We start from the raw sequence: 14139 nt of genomic DNA, 5'->3' as shown, positions 1-14139 counted from the left end.
ACCAACTATCTAAAAACCACCCTTATATTAAATATACCAATTTATCACCCCCAGCTTCTAGAAATTGTGGAGGGTAAATCATTCAATTCAACAATCAATAGCATTACAACAGAGTGTGTGTGTATACAAAATGAAAAATCATTTTCTTTCCATCTCATTGTTTTCACTATAAGCAGCAGCACCACTTGAGCTTGTCTGAGACTGCCCATCTTTCTGCTCCTTTTCAGCCACCAATGTGGTGCCATTTCCAGATCTCCGAGCAGCACCGGTGAGTTCTTTACCATCTGTTGTTTCCGTGGGAGGAGAAGAATGCATCTCTTCCTCTATCGGAAGTGTTCTCTTTGATCCCTCTAGCGCAACACCCAACACTATATTCTCTTCCAAGGACATTGGTGACGTTGAGCCATCTGTTTCCTTCTGAGTATCGTTCTTTGGTGTGGCACCACCACTTCTCTTGGCCTTTCCTGAAGCTTCTGTTGTATCTTTTGCGATGGTAGCCGGTTTAGAGACCGGTTTGGTTCCTGGCTTATCGTCAGGTACCTTGTTGGTATCAGATTCTCCAGCTTTCACGTTTGCCTTTGGGTCTGGAGAAGTTGGTGTTTCTTTGGTTTTTGGACTGGAAGGAGCCTTGTTTTCTTGCTCTGCGGTTGTTGGTTTTGATGCACGGTTTTGAGATTTGGATTTGTCTTCTCCGTTGATTTTGTATGAGGGCTCGATAAGCATCAAAGGACGCCTAGAAGCAACGCCTCCAGGACCGTACATTGATTCTCCAAATGGTGCGTTCTCCATGTCTGCGTCTGTGTACATCTTTCGGATTGTTCGAATTGGTGTAGCTAGACGTGCTCGGTGATGGCTTATGACTCTAAGCAGGTCCAACAATATAGCTTCCTGTTTCGCAAAGAGTGTTAACACTTGAAGCCAATCCAAGAAAATGAATAGGTAGAGGATAATATGAAAGACTAAGAACTTACTTTTACACACAAGTATTCTTCGAAATGGGACGTCTTCACAAAACAAGAGATTAGTATCTGTAAAACCGAAAATCAGATGTCAGAATCTGAAATATATCTGATCTTTACTTCAAGATGGGTGCAAAAGAAGAAACAGGCATTGAAGTCTAACCACTAGGGCCTGGTTTTCTGGATTGACATTCTCCAAGAATATCCTTCTGTGTAACCTCTGCTGCTCAACTTGAGGATTCTTTGCCAGCACTTTCCGCATGTCAGCTACAATATTCTGTTTGGACAAGTTCAAAACAATGATAACCTATAAAGAAACTTCATGACTGGCTGTTAACCATATAAGAGTTAGGAAACGCACATTTATTTTGTTAACATCCAAGTGACTGATGGCTAGGTGGGTTTTGATACGCCAATGAGTTTTCTGAGTAAGGTTTCTCACGACATTGACTGTGAACTTATGGTTTGGGATGTGGATTGCCTCCCGGTCTTCACCTCTTATGATCGTTGGTGACCACCAACCAACATGCTGTAAATTCATTGCAACAAAACCATTTGAGGAAGTTACTTGGCTAGTCTTAAGGAAATGTTCAGGCATAGGAAGGACGTGAGGAAAATATTCACGATATGTAAGCTAGAAGATTATGATACCAACCTCCACAGTACCCGAAACTTCATAACCTTCAATCTTTGTCTGAATCCACTCATTCAGAACAAATGGCCGGGTTGCGTGAATCATAACACTTGAAAGAAAGTTCGTCAAAATCTGGAACCGCAAAAACTCAGGTTTAATGAAATATCTTTTCATAAGAAGAGAAAGTTATTACTAAGGGGGCCGTGACTATTCCGAAGAAACTAATAATCAGAATGCAATCCAAGTATCACCTCTCGGCCGGCAAGAGTAATCAAAACTGTCCCAAGACCTCCAGCAGTGAGCCATTTTTGTGTAGAGAAGCCCAGCAACTCCATGAAGAGTGAAACAGCAGCAACCCACACAGCAGAATATACTGCTTTCCCAGCAAATTGAAATCCCATCTGTTCCATTCCAAGTGAAAATTAGCAAACCGCATTGAGAAACCAGTTATATTTCTGATCTTGGAAGCAGAAACTTTCAGTAACAACGCCAGACCAAACATTCTCATAAGAATAACTCTACAGATATTTAAGTTAATTAAGCATATTCTTATGAGTTCTACATTACATACATTTCTTGTATCGTTTGGGTCACTTGTTTCAGAGAAGAGCTTCTGTGTTTGTTGGATAAGACTGCATGGAAACATCTAACCAGAATTAGAAATCATGAGCTGACCACATAACAATTTCACGTGAAAAATCCACTAAAGATAGAATCATACGATGAAAATACGAGGTATAACACGCTTACCTCGATATGCAGTAGGCAAATGCAAGTACTGTTGCCAATGACCTAACGAAATTCAGAAGCCTATCTTTTACAATTTTGCTAGCTTCGGTAGGAAGAACAATGGGATCTAATGCCCTGTATGAGTAATTGTCAGCAGATATATCAAAGCACTTCAACTGAGTATATCACCAAAAAATCTTAATAATGAACCTCAAGAGTCCCGAAGAACTCCTTGATAGATATACCTGCAGATGAAAAGAGCTCCTGACCATAATAGCAGAGGCTGAACATATGAAGTCATAATATGGTAGGTACCACTCTTTTTCCATCCGTTATCATTCTTCTGCAGTGTTTTAAAGGTAAAGTTTCTATTATATACAAGTAGCACCATTAATTTAAACTAAGGCAGCACTGAAGAAAAAACACATATGAACTTGAAATGGCTGCACCTACATTGAGTAATAGGTTTCTTCCTTGGCGAACAAGAGGTACTAAGCCCCACAGAGAGAAAATAAGAAGAGCAACCGCTGGAACCAACTTATATACAAGAGGGAATTGTTGTAATAACCTGTGTGACCTGAAAACCACGGAGTGCAAATATTTACAGAGTTTAATAAAAAGGAATGAGAAGTAACATAAACATAACCCCCTTCTAAGATTTCCCATCAAAAGTATTACAACTTCCCTAAGGGGAACCATAGCAATGACAAAGCATGTTCAGTTACTTTCGAAACTTCTTTGAGTAGAATTAAATTTATTTATTGTGAGTCAGATGCTTCGAGACTACTATGCAAACTTGAAACCCACAGAGGTTAACTATTAAAAGCTGTGAAAAGTTCAAGTGGTCATTCTGAAAATGATTATAAAAAAAAAAGAAGTCTTACTTTGCTAGCACCAAAGTGGCAGCTTTAATAGCAGGTTCAATGACGTTGCCTCCTGCTGAAAAAGCATGACACCTGAAAGTGGTGGTTCTGCATGGTACTGAACAAATAGGCCTACGAAGGTAATCCGACAGCAAAATGTTCCTGAATCCATGTTGCCCCAACTGTACACAGAAAAATATTACGTTATTTAAACATCAGCAAACCAAGTTAAATGAATAAATTAAGCTAATTCTTTAGATATTACCGGAGAATCTAATAAGAGAGGACCCTTTGATACATGCGGCATCCTTCGCACAGCACTCTAAGAACAAAGCACATAAATAAAACGACAAAGGGGGGAGAAACAAATTCGAGGGCTAAAATGGAAGAGAAGATACATTATCTGGCTTATAGCACCACTGGTTTCTAACAAGACCGAAGCCATGGGAAAGCTGCAATGAACCATAGAGGGACATATTCTGAGAAAGAGTCAAGGTGTTAGCTAGCAGGCGTTAGTAGCACCGATCATAAGCCGTGCAGCCACTACGGAAAAGAAACTAACGAATGCCAACACGAACCCTGCACTATAGAAACAACCAATGTTGCATGATTCAGATTCAGCAAACAGAGAGTTCCAATGAAAGTACTATTAAGAATTGTATTAACCATAACTTGGATAAAAAAAAAATGTGTATCACAATCCAAACTAAGTAGCTATAATGAGCTTACATCAGCTAACTATCTCATCATCTACAGGAAACATCCAATATGAAACCAAGCCGCCAATAATTTTGAGGAGGAAAGGAATCGAATTTCAATTAAAAACGAAGCATCATCGATTCACACTTATAGACAGGCTGAAAGATAAAGTTAAAGCAAATACGAATTCAATTTCGAAGCTACAAAGAGACGATAAGGAAACATGAAGCTATCTCTACAGAAGAAAAAAACGTACCTCAGAATTAAAAAAAAAAAAAAAAATCAAGGGTTTGAAGCTTCTTTCTTCAAGGAGCTTCTCGGAAGAGAGAGAGAGAGATTCGCGCAGACAGAGAATACGGTGACGTTTCGTAATAAGCAACGTGTTGGGGTAAAAGTGGTGATCAACACGCCACGTGTTTCGACACGTCAGTCTATTGCGGCGAATTGATTCGTGTATATGAGAAAGATGCTCCCGCATCAACGGTATTGTGCCTTTTTTTTCCCACCAAACGCGTGTAGTTTATTTATGGGCTCATATTGGGCTTTTGGACTATATTCAGACCCAATATTGCTTGCGTTTTTAAATAGCAACTTCACCATTAATGGAAACCATTTTCTGGCGCCGAATCTTCCTCTTCACCATTCTTTTATCAACAAAAAAGGAAACAAAACACCTCTCTTTTGCTTTTCTTGAACAGAATTCTTAAAAAAACAATATATTGAAGTAAATATGAGATCGTCTTCAATGTATTGATTTAAAAACAATAACAAAAAAAAAGGTTAAGAGAATAAAAAATGTTAAGAAGAGCTGCGAGCAATGCGTATTCATGGTGGTGGGCAAGCCACGTCCGAACCAAACAATCCAAATGGCTCGACGAAAACCTCCAAGGTAAACATTCTGATTACGTCTATTCACATCTTTAACGTTTCACAATTGTTTTTTTCTTAAAACTGTTATATATATTTAGATATTGAGGAGAAGGTGCAATACGCACTTAAGCTATTGGAAGACGAAGGTGACTCCTTCGCAAAGCGTGCTGAAATGTATTACAAGAGAAGACCCGAACTAATCAGTTTCGTGGAAGAATCGTTCAAGGCTTACCGCGCTTTAGCTGAACGCTACGATCACATCTCCAAGGAGCTTCAAAACGCAAACACGACCATCGCATCCGTTTTCCCCGACCAAGTCCCCGAGTTCGCCATGAACGAAGACGATTACTCAGCTGTCTCTCCTAGAAGCCGTAAAACGCAGACAGACGCGATGTTGTCCTCGAATAAGAATGTTCCAAAGGTTCCTAACTTGCCTATGAAAGACTCTGAGGCAACAAAGATGTTTAAGTCAAGGCTAGCTAACAACAAAGAACATGGTGGTGAGTTGTCTGAAGTTGTTGTTAACAAGTCCGGTCTGAGCAAAACCGAGGCGGTCGAAGAGATTGATAAGTTGCAGAAAGAGATTCTTGTTTTGCAAACCGAGAAAGAGTTTGTGAAGAGCTCGTATGAGAACGCGCTTGCGAAATATTGGGAGATTGAGAATCGTATCATGGAGATACAAAGGAGGGTTTGTGCTTTGCAAGACGAGTTTGATGAAGGTGCTGTTGTTATAGAAGATAAAGAAGCTCAGGTTCTGATGTCAAACACAGCTCTCAAATCATGCCAAGAGAAGTTGGATGAGCTGAGAGAGAAACATGAGGAGAATGTGAAAGAAACTGAGATCATAAGAAAAGAGATAAGTGATTCAAAAGAGGAGATTGATAAACATTCTGATGATGGAACAAGAACTCAAAGAAGTGGAGAAGTGAAAAAGGAAGAGAAGGAGAAAAAGGTAACTGAACATGAGGTGGTGGTGGTGGATGGTTCATGCCTTACCATAACAGATGTTGCTGATAATATAGATGAGCTTGTGAATGATGTGATGAATCTGGAGAGCTTGTTCTCATCTCAAGCAGCTTTGATACAAAGGCTAAGAGAAGAGATTGATGATCTCAAGGCACAGATTGAAGCCCTTAAAGAGAATAATAACTCATCTCAAAGTGATGCTGACATGAGGAAGAGGCTGAGAGAGATGGAGGAAAAGCTGAATGGTATTAATGGTATAGACAAGGCGGTCGAGGAACAGAGTCAGAACATTGAAATACACCTTACAAGAGCACATATTAAACTAACTTTCTTGTCTAACAAGTTAAAGGGCTTAAACCAAGAAGGAGAAGAAGAAGAATCAAAGGATACTAATGTGCCAATCCCAAGTGCAACATCTTTGAATGATACAAAGGAAAACATTGATGATTCAGTTGTGTCTGAAGATGTTGAACCAGCATCTGATGTGGTTATTGCTGAAAAAGAAAATACAGAAAATGAAGTTTTATTATTGTCACCAAAGTCAGGCATTGAAACTGAAGATGAAGTGTTTCTTCAGAAGCTTCTTGCACATGGGATTGAAGGAAGAGAGAAACATCTCTTAACAGAATACACAAAGGTACTTAGAAACTACAAGGAAGTGAAAAAGATGTTAGAAGAAACAGAAACAAGACTCAAGAGCGAAAACACCTTGAAAGACGAACAAGTCAGAGTCTTAAACCATAAACTCAACCTCCTCCTTCAAGGTAAAAATGATGGTGATGGTCTTCAAAAGTCTATAGCCAAGGAACAACAACAGAAAGAGCAATTGTTCATGCTGATTTACAAAGAAGATAATGCGATAAACGCTATAGCTGGACAAAACCATATGTTGTTGTCACCAAAAGAACAGCTGTTTGGAGCAAGAGTTGATGCATTGCTAAGCGAGAACTTGAACTTGCTGGTGAGGTTTAGCAACTCGTTTGGACAGATACAACAGTTTGATACTGGGATCAAGGACCTACAAGTTGAGTTAATGAAAATCATAGACCAAAAGAATCAAGATAAGCCTTCTATAAGATCAAACGTTCGTCCCATATACAAACACCTCAACGAGATACGCACTGAGCTAACCATCTGGCTAGAGAAAAGCTTGCTGCTCAAGGAAGAGATCAACTCGAGAGCTTCAACTCTAAACAACATACAAAACGAAATAACAGAAGCTCTCAAAACAGATTCTGAAGATCCGGAAACGAAGTTTACGATCTACCAAGGAGCTAAGTTCGAAGGCGAGGTTTCGAACATGCAAAAGGAGAACAACAGGATCGCAGAAGAGCTTCAAACGGGTTTGGATCAAGTTGAGAAACTGCAGCGAGAAGCTGATAAGACGCTTGGGAAACTGAGCGAGGAGTTTTCGCTTTCTGAGTCAAAGAACCGTTCCAGTACAAGGTCTACGCAAGATAGCAAAACTAGTATTCCTCTGAGGTCGTTTATCTTTGATGTTAAACCAAAGAAGCAAAGACTATCCTTATTCTCTTGTATCCAACCTTCCATGTCTAAGAAGATGAGGCCTGATTCATAGGTAACTTGAACGTCCTTTTCATGTACTTCTACTACTACATCAATTATGTTTATTATGGATTTAAATCTTTCCTTGCATGGGACTCTTACGTATGTATACTACCTCCAAGATAACTAATCAAACTGAAGTTACTTATGATGAATTTTTATCTACACTTATTCATATGGTTAGACCATCTCCAATGGTGAATTATAATTTTCTTTATATTTTATTTAATTCTGTTATAAAATATTAAATTTACTCTGATGGTAATTTTATTATAAAGTCGAATATAGAGTAAATTTATTTTTAAAATAAAGTAAAAATATAACATTTTTCTATAATTCACTATGTTATAAAGTAATTTTATTATAGAGTAAATTATTGGAACAAATCAACTCTATAATAGAGTTATTTGATTTTATAGTGGAATATATAAAAAATTATGGAGTACTATTTGAGATGATTTTAGTGATTGGTCTAATTTTGAGTTATAAGCATTAATAACATTGGCTGAGCTCGTGGATCACTTTATATTTCCCACTTTTACGATGTGTAATAACCACATAAATAACTTTAGTTTTTACTATTATGACTTTTAAAGAAAGAGACAGAGAAAAAAAACACTTCGGCTATCTATCTACAGCTAGCAGAATCGCGTTAGTCTAAGTTTACACGGCTGTTTTGTTTGACTAATGGATGATTTGTACATCTTCGTCGTGATCTTTGCCGGAAGAAAAAAATAAATTAAACAAATAGATTTATGAGGTTTTGGCACTATTAACTAATCTACTGAACTAGTCATTATCTTTTAGCATATATCTATTATAGTAGTATATTGCTACTTTAACTAGCGACTGTACCAAAATATACTCGCTATTCGATGGTACACATGATACGAATTCTTAAGACGTGTGCAAAGTGCAAGCATCATTACCCCTCAAGTGGGTAAATTACCCATCAAACACGGAGTTACTGTCAGAAATATATTTATTCTTTTATCATACATTTTTTTTTTCCATCTTTTATTTTATTAATGGGTCTAAGCCCATGATCCAACAAAACAAACATAAAACATAAAGCCCGACACAATGGGCCTACATAAACTAAACCCGGGCCTAAAGCACAAGCCCACAAACCAAACGGCTAAACACGCGTCCAACAAAGCTCGCATGCCCGTCCACGTGTTGAAGCCCACCCCTTTCGAGAACACGCGTCACCTGGTCACATCACCGCGACCGGCACCGAGAAAACATCGCCGGCGAAGACGAAACCACCTATAGTTTCGACGGAGCACGCCGGAAACTGAGACCATCTCACCCATCTGTTTCGCCTGGACTCTTCAACGGAGAGCTACATCGAGACTAACTCGAGAAGAACTACGCCGGAGTCAGAGAAACGACGCGACCAAACTCCACCATAGAGGCCAAACCGATAAAACTAAAGATCTCCAACCATCGATCTACACTCTAATAAGACATCAATCATCGGAGAAGACGCCGGCGAAAGGACAGTGCTATTAGAGTCACCGCTTTCCCGGGGACGAAAGCCGACGAAACCGGTGCTGTAGAGCCACCGTTTCCCGGAAACAAAGCTGGCGATAGCGGTGTAGAAGAATCACCGCTTCCCAGAAACAAGCTTGCTAACCGGAGATGAATTTGGTAGAAGCTCCGGTTGAGATTTCATCTCAATTCTTTCTCTGTGTCTGATTTTTAGAGAGAGGACAGAGCAGAAGGAGAGAGAGAATTCTTTTATCATACATAACACAAGAAGTTAAACGCCAACAATTTATCAGGGAAGAATCAAAAAGTATTTTATTTTAGTCATTCTTTTACAGTTATTGATCATGGTTTTTTAAATAAAATGTCCAGTTTTATCTTATAAAACTAATCTGGAATTTGTTTATAAATGAATCGCTTTGTTTTCCAAACTTTCATGAAAGATCTTTTCATTTTCGTTTTTCATTCTTTTTGTAATTAGTGGTGATGTATGCAAACTTCTAATACTGATCAATGAAATATATTAACCGATGGCTATATACAAATGTTCTAGTTTCTGTATGAGAAGGTGTATCAAATTACAAACGAAACTTTACCATTTAATACTCAATATAATTGTTTCACTAATACAACAACCTAAACAAAATTTGAGTCTTTGCCCCTGCATGTTTGCCTAATACAGCCTAAAAGAAGTAATAGTTTTTGGGGGTAATAGTAGTATTTAAGAAGTAATAGTTTTTGGGGAACAAAAAGAATTAAAGAGAAGTTTAGTTAAGGAGATTAAGACAAAAGATGATAGATTAATAGAAAGGATGACAGGGTCGCACGTGCAACACCGAAATCTTCGAAAATCAAAAGATGCTGCGCACGTGCCTCCTCGGTCAAAGGTCAAAAGCAACTGATACATTAGCACTACTCATTGGACCTCCCAAACTATTTAAACAACACTAATTTAGATTAATCATAATTGTCGCCTTATTTTAATAAATTGTGGGTATCCAAGATAAGGACGATGATTAGGAGAGTTCGTGTTAGTAAAGACCCTTTAATAGACATCCTTTACTTCTATGTATATCTGAACACGACATATTCATTCATGGCTTAATGGCTATATATGAAAGGCTCTAAGGGCAAAGTTAGTAAACGTAATACTCCCTCCGTTTTTTAATATAAATCTTTTTAGAGTTGTGCACATAGATTAAGAAATCATTAATTTTTTATATTTTCTAAAAAAACATCATTAATTATTTACTTAACCACAAATCAACCAATGATAAAATAGAAGGTATATTATTATTATTATCATATAACATTAAGTGTTAATAAATTTTTCATTGAAAATCGAAAACGTCATATAATTTGAAACAAATTTTTTTTTGTAAAACGACTTATATAAAAAATATAAAAAAATGGAGGAAGTATAAAATGTTTGTTTCTACACTGATACATTGCCTTTTGTTTGTGGCTGTATTTTTACTGAATGCACAGATATATTACGTAATGATTTTATAATGGCTGTTTGAATTTATATGGTAATTATGTAGTTTAAGCAGTTTTGGTGCTGTGTCTGGAATCGTTTGTAGTGACTGAACCCAGTTCTGGAATTTAAGGTTCTTAGTATAAGTTGTATTACAAAAAAAGGCAGTTTTTGGTGTTGAATTATTTGTTTTGCTCTTGTGTTGAGTTCTAGTTGTACTGGAAACAAGCAACGCATAAAAATAAGAAAAATTGTATGTTGCTACCAGGTCTATACTAACAATTCCATCGATTCAATTGTATCTTTTAAACGTCTGAATCATGATTGAATATTTATGTATAGGCGATATGTAGTGTATTACAGTCTATTCGCAGTGTGTAAAATCTGTAACATATTAGAGCTTGTGATTAACATAAATCAACAATAAGAAATAACTTGCATATTTTAGACGTCAACTGGTAACATAATTATACGATCACTTATAACATTCATAGCAAAGTATATTGGAGTTTTTAAAAGAAACATTTAACATAAAGTCAGAATGGAATCTATTTCAGTAATATCACTTACAGTATACATAATGAAGAGAATATATTTGGTCATTTTCAGCGAGTACTGAATATACCATTGAAGGAGGTGAAGATATGAATATGATCAATTAATATATACGATATTGATAATATGCAGCAACTTGCGGGTGACAAAATATATCATATAGTATTATATCATGAATCACTCATAAGGGAAAAGAGGGGGATGATGTGGAAGCATGTGTTTATCCTCTCAAGTTGCTAGACTCAGCCACGTGTGACGACGTGGCACTTACAAATTTATATGATTCGCAGGGAGCTAGTATTATATATGTGTTCGGTGTTCCAACAAGATCAATAATATTTACAATGTGTGCATTAGTATACAAACTTCGAACTTTATCGTCAATGGGTAACATTCGATACAAAAGGGGCAGGTGTGACCATCCTCACGTGTGATATCACATGCAATTAAGAGATGTTAAAGCTAAGTCTTCCAGCGCGACAATAGTTAGAGAAAGTAATTTAGAAATCAACCAATTTTTTTTAGTATAAGGACAACAATAAGTGAGGATAAATGTTTAGGTCTGTATATTATAAGTATGTGACCGAATGCATCACCAAAACCTTTTAATGGCTATAATGCCACGTCAGTCTGGCCAGAACCCTAAGGAAAGGCCACGACCCCGACGAATTTTTAAATAAGAACACCCATATGATGATATCCCACAGTTTTGATCAACGTATTCCCTCTTTTTCTTTTTCTTTTCTTTGTGAACCCGGCTTCTACAATTCTTCGTTCGAGTATGAACGACAATATCTGATCACGGTATATGTGTTATATTTGTACGCAATACACTTGGTATTTTCGCGATTGACCATCCATTTTTCAAGCAGCATGGTTTTTAGCATGTTTTAATAATTTGTTCAACCACATATATCATCATTTCATATTTATGGTTTGACAGAATCCCGAAATAATCAAAAAAATAGTTTCGAATGGCATTTCCAACCCCACTTTATTTTTTTTTCTAAAATAGAATTTAGAGTAAAAATGCTTCAATGGTACTCTATTTTCTATTCTATAATAGTGTAAACATATTTTTTACTCTATATATAGAGTAATTTTTTTATTTTTTGTTTATCATTCTATTTTTCACTCGAAAATAGAATATTATTAGAGCAACATCCAACACTATTTTAGAGGAAAAAATAGAGTAACAAAATGTTTATAGCATGATGAACATGTGAGAGTTAAATATTTCGACCACATATATCATCATTTCATATTTATGGTCTGACAGAATCCTGAAATAATCAAGAAAATAGCTTCTAAATATATTTCACCAAATATAACGTTTTGAAGAATTACATGTCAAATTACCCTTCGGCACATTCGCGAGCAGACCAAATCTTAAAGAGCGTGCCAACAATCCATATGATGCTCAACCCTTTGGTCAACGATACTACTCCCCATTGTCGTGTCCGCTGGTCATATATAAAGGGGGTCGACCAAACGTGTGTGTTAACATATCGATGGACCGACTTACACACGTCCATACATCAGAAATAGACATTATTATATTTTTTTTGAACACCCTAAAATAGACATTATTATCTCTATTCCATTCTATTACACTAACAAATGGTGACCAAGCGTATGAACGTTCACTCCCCTCTCATGCATCTGATCTCAGTTTGACCTACCAATAAAAAGATATTCTTCATCTCGACGTATTGTGTACAGTTTTTCGCAAATAGGAATTTTCAACATACGTAGATATTTGTTTTAGATTAAGGGGTAGATATCTGTTTAGATGCTGTATTTAACTTTTTTTATTTTACTAACAATATATTAAAAAGGGAAAATTGTTTTTTAAACCAAAAAAATGATAACTATGTTTCTCTGGGCTAATCTCATATATTTTATGTCTTATTAGACAAATTATTTTCGAAATGACAATAATACTCTTAAAATTGTAATTTTAAATATAATAAATAATGAGTTCGATCAAGCGGGATCGATCGATCCGATATTACAAGGTTGAACGGATCGATCGATCTTGATCATTATGCAGAACAAAAAAAACGCGGAGCATATACTGACCGACCTGGTCCATTTCACTCGATCGGCAAATGTCGATTTCATACAGATCGACCGATCTCGAATTATAGACTGATCGATCCGTGGAAGCATAGATATGAATCATGGTAGAAATAATGTGAAATTTTTGTGAATTTTTTTTGAACAATCTATGGAATATAGAAGACAGATGTGAAAAGAAGGTTACCACTTTTTTTTGTTTTTGTTTTTAAATCGATTTTTTTCAAAATACGAAAGTGAATATTCCCAAATATTTTGTTTCCATATTTTTAAGAACTGATTTCTTATCCGTAGAGTACAGCTAATATGTAGAAATCGGTTTCTACAAGTTTTTAGAATTATAGTAATGTGTAGATTTTGATTTCTACATGTTTTAGATTTACAGTAAATCTGTAAAAGTCAGTTTCTACGTGTTTTAGATTTATATTAATATGTAGATTTTGATTTCTAAAGATTTACGTAGATCATGTATTCTAAACATTGTAGATTCAATGAAAAAAGTGGATTTCGTTTTCTACTTCGTATAATGTCTTTTCTACTTTACTTAGAACATAATCTGAAAATTATGATTTAAATATTTTTAGAACTGAAAAATACCACTAAGTTCATATAGGTATTTTATCAATAGTTATTATTTTTCCAATTTTTTTTTGTTTGTGAAACTATTAGTTAAATTTATTTTCAAAAATATTAAAGAGCATTATAAACAAAAATGACACAAAATAGATATTAGTATAAAAAGACATATTTATATTTTTTTTGCTCTAAAAAACAATTCAGTGTCGAAGATATTTGAGGTTTAATAAAGTGGAAGTATAGGATTCGAAATGCTGTAGATTATTAAATATTGCGACATCAAAACCCTAATCACGTGCCTTAATTGCTGGACCTTCCTTTTTCTCCTTAAACAAATATTTGTATTTGTTTCGTTTTTAACAGAGGAAACCCGCCTCCTCATTTGGCGGATTGTCCCCCACAAGCCTTTTCTTTTTGCTTCTTGATCTCTCAACTTCTTCATAAATCATATTTTAACTACGTATTCCAGTTAAAGTTTTTAATTTTATAGTACTTAGCTCTGGTCTTGTGGATGGGTTTAAGAAATAATAATATTTATAATAAATTATCTATGCAAGAAAATGTTTCTAAACCGCCCCAATATAATTTTACCAGGGATTTGACTGGATTATTTTGACCCAAAAGGTATAGCTAGTATTTGATCTTTTAAAATTATCACTTGGCCTCCTACTCTAT

General features: G+C 36.0%; 2 protein-coding genes across 4 annotated transcripts; one reads left to right on the top strand and one right to left on the bottom strand.

Moving 5' to 3' along the window:
- Positions 1 to 6: 6 nt before the first annotated feature.
- LOC106319141 (mechanosensitive ion channel protein 2, chloroplastic) lies at positions 7 to 4239 on the bottom strand. 3 transcript variants are annotated; one of them, XM_013757384.1, is made up of 14 exons: positions 4141 to 4239; positions 3584 to 3769; positions 3451 to 3507; positions 3207 to 3367; positions 2776 to 2899; positions 2568 to 2665; positions 2344 to 2457; positions 2165 to 2225; positions 1845 to 1994; positions 1615 to 1725; positions 1321 to 1488; positions 1123 to 1236; positions 972 to 1028; positions 7 to 888 (listed from the first exon to the last, which is right to left on the bottom strand). In XM_013757384.1, exons 2-14 carry the CDS (start codon positions 3659 to 3661, stop codon positions 139 to 141), a joined length of 2043 nt encoding a protein of 680 aa, XP_013612838.1. In that variant the 5' UTR covers positions 3662 to 3769; positions 4141 to 4239; the 3' UTR covers positions 7 to 138. The 3 variants fall into 3 exon arrangements, with proteins under 3 accessions (XP_013612838.1, XP_013612839.1, XP_013612840.1); XM_013757385.1 differs by having other exon boundaries at positions 3584 to 3764; positions 4141 to 4221; XM_013757386.1 differs by lacking the exon at positions 4141 to 4239 and adding an exon at positions 3915 to 3932.
- A 360-nt stretch (positions 4240 to 4599) lies between these two features.
- Positions 4600 to 7386, top strand: LOC106316901 (protein NETWORKED 2C). Its single transcript, XM_013754767.1, has 2 exons — positions 4600 to 4773; positions 4853 to 7386. Exons 1-2 carry the CDS (start codon positions 4680 to 4682, stop codon positions 7297 to 7299), a joined length of 2541 nt encoding a protein of 846 aa, XP_013610221.1. The 5' UTR covers positions 4600 to 4679; the 3' UTR covers positions 7300 to 7386.
- Positions 7387 to 14139: the final 6753 nt, after the last annotated feature.

Source organism: Brassica oleracea, chromosome C9, assembly GCF_000695525.1.
Source record: "Brassica oleracea var. oleracea cultivar TO1000 chromosome C9, BOL, whole genome shotgun sequence".
In the NCBI taxonomy this organism is placed as follows: domain Eukaryota; kingdom Viridiplantae; phylum Streptophyta; class Magnoliopsida; order Brassicales; family Brassicaceae; genus Brassica; species Brassica oleracea.
Note: the sequence above shows the minus strand (reverse complement) of the source record. Positions and strands in the feature narration are given on the sequence as shown.

Coding starts and splice junctions, on each gene's coding strand:
- LOC106319141 (XM_013757384.1), bottom strand. CDS start 3,661: ATGTCCCTCTATGGTTCATTGCAGCTTTCCCATGGCTTCGGTCTTGTT. Junction 2,458..2,567: donor GGAGCTCTTTTCATCTGCAG/GTATATCTATCA, acceptor TTACTCATACAG/GGCATTAGATCCCATTGTTC. Junction 1,489..1,614: donor AAGTTTCGGGTACTGTGGAG/GTTGGTATCATA, acceptor ATGAATTTACAG/CATGTTGGTTGGTGGTCACC.
- LOC106316901 (XM_013754767.1), top strand. CDS start 4,680: ATGTTAAGAAGAGCTGCGAGCAATGCGTATTCATGGTGGTGGGCAAGC. Junction 4,774..4,852: donor GCTCGACGAAAACCTCCAAG/GTAAACATTCTG, acceptor ATATATATTTAG/ATATTGAGGAGAAGGTGCAA.